The sequence below is a fragment of the Mesitornis unicolor genome, unplaced genomic scaffold (genome assembly GCF_000695765.1).
Source record: "Mesitornis unicolor isolate BGI_N332 unplaced genomic scaffold, ASM69576v1 scaffold8059, whole genome shotgun sequence".
Classification (NCBI taxonomy): Eukaryota; Metazoa; Chordata; class Aves; order Mesitornithiformes; family Mesitornithidae; genus Mesitornis; species Mesitornis unicolor.
Genome location: NW_010207915.1, coordinates 24506 through 42946, shown reverse-complemented (window position 1 = coordinate 42946; position 18441 = coordinate 24506). Strand labels below are relative to the sequence as shown.

Genomic DNA, 18441 nt, shown 5'->3' with positions numbered 1-18441 from the left:
ATGAGACCCTTTGACAAACGCAGATGCCAAAAAGCCAGACGAAAACAGTGGCCTTGTTTCCTTTTTACTACAACACAGTGAAATGGTGCTCTTAAAGTTTTGGTATTGACTCTCTCTGGAAAAAAACAAACTCCTGAGTGGACCTTTTTTCCCCGGCCCTCTCCCAGTGTTCTCATGGCTGCTTGACACAGTGACACCATGTAGTAGGCCCTGAAGCGTTGTCAGAATTACGTTGCAATGGTTTTATACACTTCCCCATTTCCCAACAGCTTTCTGTCACTTCTGCATTCTTTTTCCTGGGGTCTGATTTTCCCATGTTACTGGTTAGCGGATAGGCTCGTGGCCTCTTTTGTTCCCACCACCTATGAGAAACGTCAAAGAGCAGACGATCCGTGCTATTTCCATGCGCTCTGCATCATCATCACCACTCCCATCTACTTGGCGCTGCTGGTGGCCTCTCTTCCTTTTGCTCTGATCGGCTTCCTGCTCTGGTCACCGCTGCAGTCAGCCCGCAGGCCCTACGTCTACTCCAGGCTGCAGGACAAGAACCACGCCAATGGAGCCACCTTGCTCACCGAGTGGAAAGCCGCAGGGAGCGGGAAAAGCTTCTGCTTTGGCAGTGCCAACGTTTGCCTGCTGCCGGATTCTCTGGCAAGATTTAATAACGTTTTCAATACACAGGCTAGGGCTAAAGAGATTGGCCGGAGGATCCGAAATGGGGCGAGCAGACCGCAAATTAAAATTTATATAGATTCTCCTACCAACACGTCCATCAGTGCAGCAAGTTTTAGCAGCTTGGTCTCCCCCCAGGGCGGAGAAAACAACACTAATCGTACTGTTAATGCTGGCATCAAAAGGACGACATCAATGGAGTATAAAGGAGACAACTCTGGCTCAAACAACAGTGAGGATGGGAGAGAAGATAAAGGTGGGGCTGGAGAACAAAACGAGGGAGAAGAAAACTCTTGCATTGTCCGCATAAATGGAGAGGAAAACGGCCACATGTCAGACGCAGAAGCAGACACCGTCAATGGCCAGGCTCATGCCAGCGGCCCAGCAGAGCCCTCGCTGGAAGGTGACGCAGAGATCTCAAAAACACCCAACCACAAGCAGAAGGACGGAGATTCTGGGAGTTTGGACAGCTACTCTGCCTCAAGAGAGTCCTTGGTTAAAGTTCGCGTTGGAGATGGTACAGTGGACCAAAGCGCCGTCAACAACAAGCTCCTCTACAAAGCTTCAATCATGAAGAAGACTTCAGTGCGGAAAAAGAAACACACGGATGAGACCTTTGACCACGAGATCTCCGCTTTCTTCCCTGCCAACTTGGACTTTCTGTGTTTGCAGGAAGTGTTTGACAAAAGAGCTGCAGAGAAGTTGAAAGAGCAGCTTCATCACTATTTTGAATACATCGTCTATGATGTTGGGGTCTATAGTTGCCATGGCTGCTGTAGCTTTAAGTTTGTGAACAGTGGTCTCCTTTTTGCCAGCCGCTATCCTGTTATGGATGCTGCCTATCACTGTTACCCCAATGGAAGAGGAACGGATTCCTTGGCTTCCAAGGGAGCCTTGTTTCTCAAGGTAAGAGCTTTTTTGAAGCCGTAAATATTGACCTTATATATGTGACAAGTTATAAAGCTACATCATTTTATCTCAGTCGTTTCTTTTAGAGGCAATATTCAGATCTAGATTGCCTGATATAACCTATACACAGGTTTTGTGGGCCAGATGCTGTATTAAAGTGCATTAAATGAGGAATTTTTGGAGATAGAACATGAGCATAATTTCAAGCGTCAAAATCCGAAGGAGTTTTTGTGTCATTTTAGTTTCTTTTTACAGAAATATTTAATAGAATTCCCAAATTCTAAGCTTCTTAAGAAGAGTATAGTACAATGGGCATTACTGTTGGAAACCAGCTTATGTGTGTGGTGTGTTTACGTGGGAATCAAAAGTCCAAATGCCAGTAGAATAAAACTGAAAGAACTGCAATGAACTGCACAGGAATCTATGTGTTGGTTGCACAAGAACTGTTAAGGAGAGATAAAAAGAAGAGTGAACAAAAAGAAGGCCTGGGACCCTGGGGAGCACAGAGTTTTCACTTTATTAGCACAGTTTACTTAAATTAACTAATGGTAGTGAGAACAGAAGCCTGGAGTTATACATCTGGAAATCCTGAAAAGCAGAAATAGAAGTCTGCATGCAGGATTTTCTGTACTGTTGCTGTTCATGCTTAATTCTTGAGAGAATCTGGCTGTGCCCTTCATAAACTGGAAAGCAGGTGCTCTAATCTGGGATTAATCAAGAACCAAACTTTGTGCAGAGATCCAAATCTGTAGACCCAAACCTGGACAGATCTGAAAATCTCCTAGGATACTGGATTTCAAATTTTGTGATTTTGTCACAGTGTGGAATGGGTTTCACTACCTAAAAACTTAACTTTTTTTCCTAATGCCAGCAGAATACATTTGGTGCTCAACTGATACGGACTTTATAGGGCAGGTACTCGTGAGTCCTCAATGAAAGCCCTTAATAGCCACTAAGAATATGGATTGTTAATAAGGACCAGTGGGGTTTTTGCACCCGCTGTAATTTGTCAGCAAAGCAAAAACTTCTGGTACTGTGACTTGCATAAATATTAGAATTTGCACTCTGACAGTAGACCGGTATTTCATATACATTCCAAAAATTGGGTCTAAGCTTTCTATATGATACCTTTTATGTCTTTATAAACAGCTGAAGTTTCTGTTTTTTCATCATTAAGTGCTGCATGCAAAAAACGAACATATATGTTGTGCAGTATAAATATTACCAGGGTCACCAAGACTGCCCTTCAACATATGCATTTATTAGGGATTAAGAGATTAAAACCAATCTGCTTTCAGCTGCCCACTGCTGAGTCATGGATTTGCTCCCCTGGTAGGCAGGGCTGCAATGTCTCCATTTCTCTTGCAAAAAAATTAAGCCTCTTTTCAGAATTCCACTGAGATGATGAACTTAATTATGGGTTCGAGTTGTTAAATAATGTTAATGTTGAGCAGGGAATAGGGACCAATTATTCTGAAGATTCAAAGACGACTGCATTCTTTTAAATGTGACAGAACTCTGGCCCAGCTAAAAGCCCATTTCTCCTCGCCCGTGTCATTCTGACACACTGTACTTTATACCTGAAATATTTGTCATTCTGAGTTAAGTCTACCCTAATATGAAATGACTTTCTGTCCGAATTGTCCATTAAGTGATCATTGGTCATTTCTTTTTTTGACACAAAAAAAAGGAGGAATAATGTATTTAATGTAGGTTGAAACAAAGTAGGTTTCAAGGCTGGTTTTCCCCGATGTTGTGCTTAATCAGCAGCTGAGTGTGTGTGGACTCCGGAGACAAAAGCTACCGTCACTAAAAAGCCAGGTTTGGTTTTGAAGTCAGTGGGAGTTAATCCATTCGCTTCCCAAGCCTGAGGTCTGACACTGAGCACCGAGCTCACAGAGCGAACAGTAACTGTGCTTGGAAGGTGTCGTTTTAGGCTCTGCTCTGCCATTCACAACGGGCAGCTTCTGTCACTGCTTTTAGACATTTCTTTTACTGGCAATTACACCATTCTGTATGTGCACAGTGCAGTCCAGTCCTGCATTCGTTTATCTCGGTGTGGTCTCAAAGGTACAAGATAGCTTTGCAGAACCAGAGTCTCCTCATTACTTCCCATTCAGTAAGGAGGTAAATCACTCAGCCTGTGCAGACTCTGTTTTTTTTAACTTTCTGACTCTTGTGGAAAGTGTGGTGCTCCCATTTCTGAAGTAGGAAAGCCATCGGTTGAGCTTTGCTTTAAAAGTGTCCTGAAGACTGTTCCCCTTGCACGGCTTCCATCTCTGAGGAAAGGAGCCATTGCTCTCTGTGGTGTTAAAATAAGTGTTGTAACAGGAGAGGACTTGTGCATTTTGAAAATACAGATGAAATCACTTCGTGTTTGCACTCATGGGGAGGAGGAAGCCTTTATTCAAATCTTTCTGAACCAGAGGAAAGACCCAACATCCAAATTCAGAAGAACATTCAGAGAAAGAAACTGGTTCTCATTTAATGAGTATGGTTTGTCTCCTCACTGCAAATGTAACCGTTAAGGAGATAAATTAAAGGCTCTCAGAACTGAACATTTAATGAAAGTTGAATTATTTTGAACAAAAAGGCCAAGTTGTTACAAAACAGATCCCTGTGTTCCACAGTTTTCCCTTTCGGAATGGATTCTGTTTTCAGTGAAGAGGAAATGATCTTCCATTGCCCCCTCTTCCCTGCCTTCACCATCTCGATTATAACGTTCTGGTGGAGATTTGGGAGGATTTGAGAGATTTGCTTAGTCATACAGAATTATTTTACCTGAGAGACTTACCCAGCTCAAGGGTTATTATTAGTAGCTATAATAACGATCAGCTCTACGTTCTGCTTTTCATTCCCATGTCTCAGAGTGCACAATAAAGAAGGGTCAATATCTGCTTAATAGAAGGAGGAACTAAAGCGCAGGAACGTAAAGTGATTTGATTGTGGCTTAACACCTGGGGTGGCACAACCAAGGAAAGAGGTTGGAAGTAAATTACAGAGGCTTTTAGCGCCGTTTCACGCTACTGACTTCATGCTGTCTGGAGCCTTGTGCAGAGGAATTTCACTGGCTTGGGTCTGTTCTCTTCCTAAAGATGTCTGCCATGAAAGGTGCTGCTGCTGGCATTTTCCTGATGGATCACTGGCTGGTTTTTCCATCTGTACAGGCTGATGCTTTCCAGGTCAGCCTCCAGGAAGGCTGAGGATGAGATAGTAGTGAGTAGCCGTTGTGTAAAGCCCATGTTGTGCGTAACCACAGGACTGATTTACACTCAGCACTTTGATCTCTTCAAACTCCAGCGGTGTTTCTGCCTCCAATCTGAGGGTCTCATTGGGATGCAAGAGGGACAGAGTCATAGAAGTATCCTATAAGAAGGGGGGAAATGTCACTTGCATCTAAGTGACAGCTTCATGTCTGAAGTGTTAAACCACTGTTCCTAGCTGCTGCTTAAAGACTCAGAGGAGAAGTTAGCAAATACATAAATCAGCCAATCCATTTTCATACTTTGACAGCCTGGGCCCTTGGGAGGCTCTGCCGTGACTCACTGTTCTCGCATCGCATTTCACGTTAATTTAAAATGCCCAAGAAAAGAACCCTTGAGTCTGCTTTGGAGGTTTTATAACTGCAATTGTCTCTCGCTGCTGCTTTGCTACGGGTAGAGGAGGGAAATGGGACTGGCACAGATGCGATGCGGTGCTGGTCTCTATATAACTTGGTGCAGATTGCAGTGCTCTCAGTTACTCTGCAGCTGCTGCTTTGACACACACATGCAATTTTAATTCACAGCGGTTTTAATGAATTTAAAGGGACTTTTAAAACATGTGTCCCTTTCAGAAACTGGATGATGATTGTGCAGTCAAATTGAGTTTAAAGGGTATCAAAGAGTGCTGAGCAGAAGCTGTGTAATGCATCACCTGATTGTAATCCACTAGAAGGTTTCAAAATGCCAACATTTCTCTTTCGACACAGTATTAGTGTGAGTTTGTGGCCTTAGTTACTCTGGCTTTCAGGGATGCTGTGTAAGGTTTGGACAGTAGTGTAATAAAGCCAGAAAACATCTTTAACTTGACCTGATGCGTTACTGAATTGGAGAGCTTGTACTTATTTTTCCAGATGTATCAACCTAATAAAATCTGTCACTTCTGCTGACAAATGCTGCCTCTTATCCCGAAAGTGCAAATTGTAACGTACATCTGAGCCATACGAGACATGTAAATGCACGCCTGGGGTAGGGAGGTGAATGAAGATACTCTTCTCAAAACGGCTATTAGCTGAGGAGAGGTTTTGGAGTGGTTTTCTTCCCTCTGAGACAGGGAGACGTGGACACACATTGCACAGGAGGCTGCTCTTCCTACCGGTCTTAGGAAATGATTCTGGGTTTTGGCATCTGCCAGGAGAGAGAAATTTAGCAAAAATAAGAATCCTTCCTTAAAGCACAGTGTGAGAACGTAGAGCAAACGCAAAACCGCGGTCTGATGTGGGTAGTTTGAACAGCTAATAGTGTGCTGACAGAATCAAAAGGAATCAAAAGAAAAAATATCTCTTGCGGTTTTTGCTAAATTTCTGAAAGAACTTGTGTTTAATTAATATTAATTCCTAAGCTTATTAACAGATTTACTTTTCAAATTCTCTGAAAATTACTGCTGTTGTCAGGAAGTACAGTAATTGTGCAGAGAACATGTTATTATTCATTGCTTAAAGGAAACCTAGCAACCTTTGCTTCATGTGCAAAGCTAAATTTGGTTTCAGAGGAGCTGATAAGGTGGTAACAGATGGCAGAAGGAGCAGTAGCTCCGACTGCAGAATGGTTTTGAAGCACAGTTTATACATTTGCTGCTCCCGAGGTGCCTGTTTTGTACGATGAAATGAATTCACCTTTGTGAGTCTCCTTTCTGATGGTTCTGATGTGCTTGGGTCATTTAAGCCTCTGCGCTGTCCCACGCCAGCTCGGGTTTGCTGTGGCAGAGGAAGGGGCGACTTCTGCTGCGCAGCTGCACGGCGTATTGAGGGGAGGCTTTTGTACCTAAGGGTCACCCAGAAATGGGAGCAGCTGCTTTCTGACCCCATAAAAGATCATCTGGAGTTTTCAGTGGTGAGATGGTCTTGTCCTTGATCAGTTGTCCAGTACCCACAGTCATCCCGAGATGTATAAAAGAAACGTCTAGCGCTGTTCGTGAATTTGTTTAGATAACTCCAGAGCTGTGCCGCTGAAGTCAGGAGGGTAACATAAACATTTTCCACATGCTCAGTTTCTGCTGTAAAATGTTAATGCAGGAATTGGATGGAGTCCAATGAACTGCCCGAGACTTTTTTAAAAATAAAGAAAACAAAAAAGACCCTACCATGGCACTGTACCATGTTCCTTCAGTTTGATACAATTAATGGTATTAATCACGGTCTTTTTCTCCTTCATTAATGGGGACAAATTAAAACTCTTGTACAGACTGAAATACAGGTTTGAGAGAACGTGACTTGTGGGCTTTAACCTCTTCAGAAGAACAAGAGCCCTTCATTCACAGCACCAACTTACAGCCACTTTCCCTCACATACAAGCTTAGTGAAGCTTTGCTAAGTAACTCATTCTGTGAGCTCATGGCACAGTAATCGCTGTCACATAGAGGGTGGGGGAAAACAGGATTCTGAAATAATTGAGCACAAATGGAGCTAGAAAGAATTGCAGGCACCAAACAGAATTCTGAGCTGACCTCTATAGCATCTTGAACTTCTTCAGTTTATTTAATAATAAATATATTATGTAAGTGTATTAAATAAATCAGTAATTTAACTAATGCATCTTCTTCAGAAGCTGCTACATATCCCTGAAGGCAAACGGCAGAGCTGTCGAGGTACTAAAATTAAGATGGACCTTTTTACAGTATGTCTAAGCTAACCAGAAAACTACTGCAAAGAGTGCAGAGTACAGGAATAAATCCCATCTTTCTTGGAAGTCACCACTAATCTAAGTCATCTCTGTGGGACAAGTGTTTAAATTGGGGATGCGAGTAGTTGCGAGTTTTCCTTGCCATCTCCCCTCGCCAGCAACAGGGACGAGGGCGAGGACACAGTGTGACTGTTCCACTTCGTGTCTTGGTGCCGAGTCTCCCGCGGGTCTTTGAAGATTGCTGAAATGGAAAGCAGTGTCCAGGAGAGATTGGTCCAATTTGGGAGATTATGGAAAAGTTGTGCTGGAAAGAGAGAGAAAAGGTATTTTCTGTTTCTTTCTCTTCCTCACTGCTGTTTGCTCAGCACACTTAGGTGGGGTGTCTGTAAAGATGCTCCCGCAGTAGCTGCAGTGGGGAGGTGCAGACAGAGCACTGGGACCAGCACGTCCCAGCATCGGACCCGGGAGGTGTGAGCCACGCGTGCGTGGAGCTGGTGCTGCCGTGCACAAACAGCTGCTGTGACTGCAGTGAACCTCGTGCTCCTGGATTTTTAATGGAGCTTCCCTTGAACTTAAGCAATATTGGCACATACGGCAAGAGGAGGATTTCTGTGGGAGTAAGTCACTGTCACATCTACTGTAAAGTCTGTTTCTGTGCCCTGCTCTTGTTCTCTCCCTGGGGCGTTTTGTTTCTAAGACAAACAGTAATTCAAGGCCCGTGCTTAGATGATGTTCTTACAAATGCAGTGTTCATTCTTTGTTTCTGAGAGAGGGTTTTTCCACAGAGTGTACAGGTGTGCTTTGCAGCCTGGCTAGTTTTGCTTCATCATATCAGCATAATTAGCTTGGTTTTTGTCATGGCCGTAAGTGTGGTTGCTGCAGAGCTGTATGCTTTGGAGAGATACCCTCTTCAAAAGAATAATGCAGGAAGCAGTAGTACAGTTCACATTTACTCCAGCGGCAAAATTGACACCTTCAAGGTCAACTGGGCTGATGAAATGAAGGCTTTGCTCATTTACAGTCCAAGCTGTGATTAACCTCTAATGGCTGATGCTATTCTGTTGGCATCCCCTCTCCCCGAAGGATTCTTAACATTTATATTCTGATCATTCACCTTTCCCAGCTTTGGGTTTCTTCACCGCATGCAGATGATGGGGTGATAAACTCTGAGGGGCTCTTTTTCCAGGAGTGTGCCGTAATTTTAACTCTCTTCTGGTTTGCACACCCGGATTTGCTTCCCACTAAAGAGGAGGCAGTGGTGTGTGCTTGGGCTTGTACGTGTAGAAACCCTTCACACTGGAGCGTACCTTGAAGGAACTCTCTGCTTTGTTTAGGATTTTTTGAATGGCTGCCTTCTGGCAATGGGAAGCTTCTAGAAAACGTTATAAAGGTGAAGTTCCCTTCATAACAAACCTTTTGGTTTTGGCTGCACATTATTGGTCAGTATTTGAGGATCTGGTCTGATTCTTTAATCAAGTGAGATTTCTTATTTATGGCACAGCCCATATTTTTAAGTATTGGAGAACATTTCCTCCCAAGTAGCTGACGATTCGTTAACACAGCAATGCTACGTTTGAACCTGGTTTTTAACTGGTATTGAAATGCCCCTGGTGTTCAAGTAGCATTTCCCTGACTTTTGTTGAAGTATCTGTTGATGCTTTTCATGACATCCTAATAGATCTAATAGAAATGTTTTGCACCGCTGAGAGAGATGTGTGTAAATATAAACTGTTAAAGACAAGGTATTTGTCATGTTTGCAGCTTTGTATACTTATTATACTGCAGTATGGTAAACACGAGATGTACAAGATTTTCCAGTTAGCTCAGAGAATTCCCACGATAGCGAGTAATGCGACTGAATTTGGAGTTATTTATTTCCTTCACTTGAGCTGTAAAATTTCAACTGTTGCTACTCATTACCTCTTTTCTTGTCAACCAGAATCTTCTGCCGTAGCCTTGGTGGCTTCATTTCCCTCACGAGCTCTGGTTATTGCCCGATTCCAGTCTAACTGGAGGCCACGCTACTCCTGAGTCCATGCAGGACGCATTTTTGATTCAGAATTACGGGAATAGAGGCAATTTTGCATAGTACAGCTCAGTATCAGCGTGGTTTCTCCAACAGATTGCACTGGTGTGCTGTGGCATAGAGATGAAGCCTTTTAATGAAAAGTACTTGATGTCAGGTACTTCTGTGTACTCCACGCAGTCAGTACTCGTGACTGAAAATAAAAATCCAGTGCTGTCAGATTTGCTTATTTAATTTACAGGCAGGGGGCAAATGCAAATACGTAGCAGTAGAAACTGGCATTTTGAATTCCAAACACAGCCCTCGTAGGCTTTCCCCTTTATGGAGAAAAGCCTCTTTCTTGTCTGTAATGAGCCTTTTATGTGCCCCTCCAACAGCTGAGAAAATGCAATGTTCACTGGTGTAACAGGGACCAGAATCCACTCCTTGCTTCCAAATGTCTGATGAAGTTTTATTACTTGACCTTTGCAAATGTACTGAGACCTGGAATATATCTTGCATATTTCAGCATATTGAAAAATATTAATGTGCTTATGTCAAAATTATATCACTGGGACATTTTATTAAACCACAAATGTGTTCTCTCAGTTTTAATTTTACCTCTAGGTACCATCAGAGTTTACAGGATAGCACATACAGCTTTCTCCTCTTGTAATAATTGCCCTGTTTTAAAACACTGGGAATTAATATTTAGGTATTACCTTCCTACAAATGTCTGTAGACACACAAGAGTGTGGCTAAGGCCATACCACGATTTTTAGAAAGTGGTGTCTGAAGCAGTTCCCCACGGAAGGGTGAACCAATGAGTGTGTTGTTGATACAGAGCTCCTGACGTACAGCAGTTGAGGTCAAGTCAGCCTCAACCTCAAGTCAGGCTTATGGTGAAGGAGCCACTCTGGTTATTTCCTTGCATAGATTTTTTCTTTGTAAATGTGAATTTAGAGTTTTCTTCTGCATGAAGCAGCAAAGGGTAGGTTACATTTGGGAAGGGCTGGCTTGGTTTGGTGAAGAGGAACCTTTCAGCCAAGATCCACGGTGCAGGCTGGTCCCAAGGCTGCGCTGTCTCTGCAGGGCTGCCATGTCGTGCTCAGCCCGAGCCACCACAGTGGAATACACCCCTGAAACTGGGCCAGGCTAAAAGTAGCTACAGGATCTGGCCACACAAAGGAGTGTTTTTATGCAGAATTACAGGGCTTGTAATATTCGACAAGTCAAGTAGTTTTCCTGTCTGCACATCCATAGTCCTTGTCCATCTGTGAAATACCAAATTAGTCTGAATAATCACATTTTCAGACCATATTTCATATACTTGTGCTTCTGCTGTAGCTGGGAATTGACTGGGAGGCTGCAGGGATATTTATTTTCTCTCCTAGCAGTTGTCACAAATATTTGCCTCCGTTATGGTTATACTCAAAATTACTGTGCTTGGGGGTTCATATCAGTACTGCCAGGCAAAAAAACCCAAACCACCCAGAAGTCAAAAGAAGTTGGAGGAAATGTGAATGCTGGAGACGAGCTGCTTTGGATGTGCTTCCACACCGGCACTTTCCAAGGGAAAACTAATTCAGTTAATGCCTTCAGCTCTTGCTTTTAATTAATTTTATTTTATTTTGTATTTTGTTATTAGCAGAGTGTTTCTGCAAGCCCCCGTCCTGTTCCCCTCAGGGGAGTGTGTACGGCTGCTGCTGTTCCCACGACTGAGGAGCCCTGGGGCTGTGTCCCCTGTGGTGCCGACCCCGGGGGCGTTTGCTGCTCGCCCACCTGCGGGTTGTGGCAGTCAGTGTGCGAGGCCACTTCTCCGTTTGTGACAGATCCCGAGCCCATCTCAGTACAGCTCTGTGTGCACAGGGACGCCGTGCGATGCAGATTTATTTATGATGAATGGGAATGAGTGGGATCCAACACATAAATTGGTTGATGAGTGCGGGGCCTTGTCAGACACTCCATTAAGGCAGCACAGGAAATTCTGAAGCCAATTTGAGTCGACTTCTTATTCTCAGCTGATTATAATTTATGTTTGGATGTGCAGCTTTTAGACTTAGATGTTTTATGCTTTTTGGATAGAGACACTGAAAATGATTCTATCTGCTTTAGTCAGTAAGAGGATTATGAGCAGCATATTCTTGCTATATGGCAGGAAACTTTGCAGTATTTTCTTCTCGGTGTGGTTACAGTAGATGGCATTGAAAGATAAACAGCATGCACACTGCTGCTCTGCAGCAGGAGACACTGCAGATTTGTAAACTAGTAGAGACTTCACAATATATAGCTCTCAGTGTTGAAAAGAAAATGTGATTTTGAGTTATTAAGCTTGGAAAATATAATTTATACACTTGCCTGCCCTAGATAGAGGATATAAACTAATGGTTCCCTACTTTTCTATTGGAATGGGATATGTTGAATAAAACCTTGGAGAGAAGGTTCCTTGTGATTCCCCAGCGACACTGTGATATATTCAGACCACGGCAGCCTGAGGGAGGAAGGAGGAGGTGTGCGCAGCGAAGCTCCTGCAGTGCTCACCAAAGCCATGCAGCAGATGGGCGAATCCTGCAAGACTGCTGCAGTCTTAGGAGTCTGGGAGAATCCTCTGGCTTGGGGTAGATCCACCAGTGACTGCGGGGATTTTCCTTGTCTTCCCCTGCCTTCGCCATTCAGCGCATGAACAGTATGGGAACAACAGTAAGAACACCATCAATATCCATCTGGAAAACTGTCTGAAAGAGGACTGAGCAGACTGTGGACAGAATAAAATAAAGCAAGATGTTTATTGCATGCTCCTCTATCTGGAGCAAAACTGAAAGTTAACAAGGCATTGCTGACTACAAATGACTTCCTAAATTCACTTACTGCAGAGCTGATTTTCCAGTTGTAAATGAATCAGAGGGTTCTTGGATAGCTGAAAAACAAGAAAACCAACCAAGCTGACAGAATTGTGGCTGTATGAAATGGAGCTCTGCTTGTTATTTAGAGATGTCAGATGAAATGTGAGCTAAGCCCTGTGAAGGACAGTCCTCTGGGGTTTTGTTTCCTGAGCCCTGGGTACAGCCTTCCTCTGTGGGCATTGCCTCGAGCAGTCCATGCAGCGTTGCCATGTTAACTGTCAACAGGAAAACCATACGCTCTAACTCGTTTCTTGCCGCAATCCAAATCTCAGTCCTCAAATCACTTGGAATTTTGATTTGCAGCTGTGCAAGTCCTGAACTGCCAAAACCTTCAGTAGAGTTGAAAACCTAAACCAGAACTTGATTCTAATTTGCTTGTGTGTCCACCAGCAAATGTATTTTTAAAAGACGGTAGCATATGGTATAGCTGGGGAATTGTGCTACGCTGCGGCTTCCCGGCAGCCCTGCCTCTTCTGCGTGTGAGAGCAGGGGTGCACGTCGTGTTTTCATCCGGCTGACAGACATGGGGGCTGCTGCTGTGCGCTGAAGGTGGTAAACACTTTGCTGACACATAGCACAAATTCCCGGTGCCTTTGTAGAAGAACATAAAAAATCCGTCAAAATCCAAAGCTCGCTGTGTCATGCAAGAAAACATGGTCAAAAGCAGTATTTTTTTCGTGTTTCATCCTTTCCCCCAGACTCTCTTGGCATTGCAAGTGGGACCCCAGTGATCCCAGTGTGTCTCCCTCGAGGTTTAGAGCTGAGCTGGCCACTAAATGAGTGACAGATGCTCTTTGTTAACCCCTCTACCCCCCAGATGGGGAAGAGAAAAAGAGAGACTTACAGGTTGGAAAACTACAACAGGTTTAATGAAACAATGACAATAATAACATGAAAATATAATAGTGTACCTAGGAAAATAATGAAATCTATACAAAGCTACAGAGTTCTGTTTAGCTCAGATCGGGACAGTCTCTCTGGTGGTTTTTGTATGTGCGTGTGTGTTTTCAACTGGAGCCAGAGGGAAAGGGTGGTGGAAAAGGCCAATGCTGAGTACAGAGGCTGCACAGCCGGGGTTGGAAGCAGAGTTGGACAAGCTCTTCCATTACTCACCTTTTTCTTTCTCCTTTCCCTTCCAGGTGCAAGTGGGAAGTACACCTCAGGACCAAAGAATTGTGGGATACATTTCCTGCACTCACTTGCAAGCTATTGCCGGTACTGTCCCAATTTGCATATCTTCTCTTTCCCCTATTTCTGGGTCTGTGGGTGATGTTCTTGTGCAGAAGCAGCAAGCGTTGCTCCTCCGGTATTTCTGACAAAGTGCGGTGTGTGTTGCAAATAGCAGTGAGCTAGTGAAGAAAGAAGGGTAGACAAGTGCATCCCCAAACCTTCACATTTTCAGTCTCAGAGTAATTAAGCATTACAGCACACAATCACAAAATATCCCTTGAGAGGGTGTCTTCTTTGCTCCCCCTTAACCAAATACTGTTATTTTGGCAAATACATCACTGTCATTGTTACTAAACAGCATTTAACAACCCATACTGTGAATATCGGCATATAAACTAAAATTCCTTTATACGTAACTACCTTTGCATCAAAACTGTCAGTTCTACACTTAGAGCAGCTGTAGCAACACAAGGCAAACCTACAAACCTTTTCTTTGTGTAAGATCAGAATTTAATGAAGCCAGAGGGTGGATATCCTTAGTTTTACTTGATGCAAACTGTGATTCCGGTGCTCACAAGAGCTGGAGAGCACGACGTAGCCCTCCCAGGCTGCCTGAAGACCGCGTGTGTGCTGCAGCTGGAGGAGAACAGCAATGTGTGATAAATGATGAAACTTTGAACCCGTGCACCACAGCACGTCTGGGTTAGGCAGTCGGGCAGCCAGCAGTCGCTCTGCTTTGTCAGTGCTTTGCATGCAGAGAGAGACTTGGGAACAAATCAGCCAGTCCCTGAAGTACATTAGAGACTGGATAGTTCGAAAGTGTCATGAATTTTTCAGCTACGTTTTCACAGTGTAACTCTCTGGATATCTATTTTTGACTCTGGAATTATGGTAATGTCCTGCGAGATTGCTGTTGTGGAGCTGAGATGTGCTGCTGTTCTAGTTTAGGTTATAAAACTCCATTTTTAGTCCTGTTCCTTTGTACCACCTAGTCATGTATTCTCAGTTAGTCTTTGATAACCACATTGCGAAACTCCTAAAATATTAAAAAGGAAGAGGGGGGAGGGTAGGAATGTTCCATTTTCAAAGTCAGCCTAAAGCTGCTTCAAGGGTAAAATGCAACCCTTCCTTTTCCTACTTATGTTCTTGCTTCGTATTTTTAGGCTTATCTGGTTCAAACTCCATTCAAATAGAGCGCACAATGATTTAAGAGTCTGTCTTTTGATATATCAGTTTATATAATGAAATGGAAAACTAAAGTTCATAAGTTTGGCAGAGCTGCGCTTTCAGATCTGTATCATCTGATTCATAACATTTCACACGTTTAAAAAATTATCCAAAAACCAGTTCAGCGCTGCAAAGATGTGGTATCTCTGCAAACACGCACTGTTTAAAAGGTTAGCCATTTAAATCATCTTGTCATGCACGACTGAGTGCAATTTGGCTTCCCTTCCAGGATCCATAAACTTACACTTGACAGTTCTGATACTTAATGAGTATGAAATGAAGGGATCCAACTGCTTATGGGCAGGACGAACTACTAATGCTTTTTTCAAGAGCTGTGCTGGCTCATCTGTGTTCTGAGCAATTACTGCTTTTTTTCAGACCTGACATTCACCTTTTTCAATAAAACTTCAGAATTCGCTGCAGCTTATCCTCTCAATTCTCTACCTACTGCTATGGTGCCATGAAGCAGCTCTTCATTTTCGCCATGGAAATAGCTGCATTTCAGTGACAAATGAAGGGATCCTTTAATGAGACTTGAATGTAATTATTTTCCAAGGGGCCATTAAGTTTACAAGGTTCTTCTGTGTCTTTCAGTTAGACAGTGGTTAATGTTCTGGACAGGTTTTGCTGCCTAGAATGCGCCTCCCTCCCAATCCCCTTTGAGCCGTACCTTTGAGACCCCTCATGCCATCAAGACACCAAGCCTGAGGCTGTTCCACCCAGGTGCAGACGCTGTAGCACACTGGATGCTCTCTCACTGCCTTGGTCACCTCCCTGTTTTGTGTTTAGCGTGACTCTGGCCATTGGCAGGACGGGTACTGCCAACTCGTGCCCCTCTAGCACCAGTTTCAGGTTCCACAAGGCTACGCACACCTTAAGCAGAACTCGGCTCAGGTCTGCAATCCTGACAGTGCAACCAGGAGTAACCTCAGTGCAGAGCATCCTTAGGCAGCGATTCCACACCCAGGCAGCCCTTGCCCCTCCTCTCAGCTGTGTGAACACCACAGCTGGTGTAGGCTGGGCTGCACTTGACGGGGGACCTGGCCTAGCTGGAAACTAACCCAGCAGAGTAAAAGGAGGCTTTGTTGTTGTTTTGGGTGGTTTGATTTATTTTGTTTTCCCAGGCTATCCTGGATTAAGTATGTTTCAAGTGTAGGGGTCTGCTTAATCTGTCACAGTCAGGTGTGTCACAGCTTGTCTCATGGCTGAACTGAAACCTCTGGTTGCGACTTGGAAACAATTTGGTGTGTTGACCAGGCTTTATGTCCCACACTTGGTTTTTTTGCTCGTCTTCCCCAGATTCCCTGCCAGCACATCCCATAGCACTTATCAGTGCTGAGAACTCTGCTTTTCAAAGCCTCCACTGGATCTTCTAATGTCCTCTGTCTAGGCCTGTCAGCTGCTTTGTTCAGCCACCACAGGGCTCCTTCTAATGCCAGAGTAGGACAAAGCCGTCCTCCTCGGTGCATGGTACCTACCTGCACTTCTAACCAAAGCCAGGATTTCCCTTCAGCATTTCCAGTGTGAACGGAAAGGGCAAGTACGCTTATCCTGTAATGAACAAAGGTGAGGTCTTTACGCTGGCTGAGGTTTCCCACACAACCCTTTCATCCTTCCACAAAATTTGAAGCTGAAGGGAACTCGCAAAGAATCCGGAAATGCTGACTGCAGGAACCCGTCACAACACAATTATTTGCATTTTTCCAGTCCAGTTACTGAGGAAAAGAGGGTAAAGCAATTAGCACAAATCTGTATTCTCTGGTTAAGCACTGGTGGCAGTCAATCAGATCAGTGATTCTGTCTGAATGTTTAATTGGAGCTGAAGGCTGGAAGGAGGAGAAGTTGAATGCTAGTTTTGGCAGTTACTACCCAGTTCTCTTCTGTTCATATTTACTGATGCTATTTCATTGCAGCAGCAGTTTCTGAAAAGTCTGCTCCCCTGACTGTTCTGGCTTCTCCTCAACTTAGGTGTCTGATTAGTTCAGTTCTCTTCATCTCCAAAGCTATCGGTCACTGGGAGCTGGTAAGACTGAGTCTCACTCATAACTTTGCCATACAGTACCTGCAGTAGAGCTGCAGTAAGCTGGACACCATTGGTTCAGTATTAATCTCAAAAACCAGTTATATTCGAGTCCCATTAGAAGATCCCATCTTTTGTCATGGAAATGTAGCTCAATAGCACACACTCCGCAGTGTACTGAAGTGCAGTTACTTCTGTGACCTCTAGTGGGGATAATCAGAGATGCCAGACTGCCACAAGCTCCCAGACTATCGCAAGCTCTCTACACGTTTTCTCAAAAGAACTGAAAGTCACCTGCTTCTGGAGTTCCAAGGCTGCTGTTTTCCTGTAGAGCCCTGAGTTACCTGGTGTACAGTGCTGCCACAAAGGCTCAGCATTCTTGTCGAGGAAGAGGTGTGTCACTACGTAGTTAATGCTTTTTTAATAGTAGCAGTGCATGTTACCAGACACAATATCCTCCTGTCTTTTGTTTTTCTGTTTTGGAGACCTTTACCTTTGTGTGTTCCAGTTCAGTGGGTTTGCTACATTCTCCACAGTGGACTGGGACAGGTTGCTGCCTGAGGTTTATTCCCATATGGTAATGGATGCATTATTTTGTCACTCGTCCTAGTGAAGCTATGTGAGATGGGTAATTCACAGAAAATGCAAAAACCATGTTGACAGTTCAGGGATGTAAAAGCCTATCTTAGGTGGTTAAGCAATTAATATAAGCGGGACTTCATAGGGAGCAAGATACTACTGCATTCTTAACTACAAGCACCATGCTTTAAAGTTAGGTTATGAGGAAGCAAAGGCAGGCCAGTACTTTCTTCTGGCCTAAGACAATGAGATAGGTCAGAAAGACTCAGATTCTGCAAAGGAGGACAGTCCATGAATATGAAGAAGCTTCACCAGGAGTGAGAAAGCTGGGACTGTTCAGCCTCTGGAGAAGAAGGCTCAGGATCTTACCAAAGTGTGTAAATACCTGATGGGGGGTGTAATGGAGGCAGACTCTCCTCAGTGGGACCCAGGGACAGGACAAGCAGCAATGGGTACAAACTGAAATGCAAGAAGTGCCATTTAAACAAAGGAAAGTGTTGTTTATTGCAAAGGATGACTAAGCACTGGAACAGGTCACCCAGAGGTTACGGAGTCTCCAACCATGGAGATATTAAGAGTTCTGAGCAGCTCTGCTGGAGCAGAGGGCTTGGGCTGGAGGACCTCTGGAGCTCCCTTTCAACTTTGTGCTTCCTGTGAATCTGGGATTTCGTCAGCATCTTTAGTTAAGCAGAACATATACATTAGTCACGCACACCTTTTGTGGTCAGTGTCACCTGCTCCAGGCTGCATTTATTCCATGTGACCTATTTCCTCTGCTTTTGTCTCGCTCCGTCTTCACGGTTGGGCTTTCTTGTGCTGTTGCAGCAAGGGGTTTGCCCGTGACGGCACTGGTGTGGATTTGTGTGACGCCGTGTGAGTACGGTACTGTGTGAGCTTGAGGTATGAGTAACGAGAAACTGCAGGTTAGGGAATAGATCTGGGAAGTGCTTGTACCTGCTTTCACATCACAGCCACCTGGTAAAGATCTGTTGGGAATAACACAGGAATGGAAGAAAACAAATCAGATTATTTGCTGTTGGAATAACCAGTCTGAAGAGATGAGTCCGTGTCAGA

General features: G+C 44.0%; 1 protein-coding gene across 1 annotated transcript in view; it reads left to right on the top strand.

The window, feature by feature from the left end:
• The first annotated feature begins 237 nt into the window (after positions 1–237).
• Positions 238–18441, top strand: part of SMPD3 (sphingomyelin phosphodiesterase 3, neutral membrane (neutral sphingomyelinase II)) — a 31259-nt gene continuing 13055 nt past the window's right edge. Inside the window, exons 1-2 of the mRNA XM_010192295.1 lie at positions 238–1578; positions 13511–13586. Of these exons, the coding sequence (XP_010190597.1) occupies positions 238–1578; positions 13511–13586 (1417 nt within the window). The remainder of the gene's footprint in view (positions 1579–13510; positions 13587–18441) is intronic.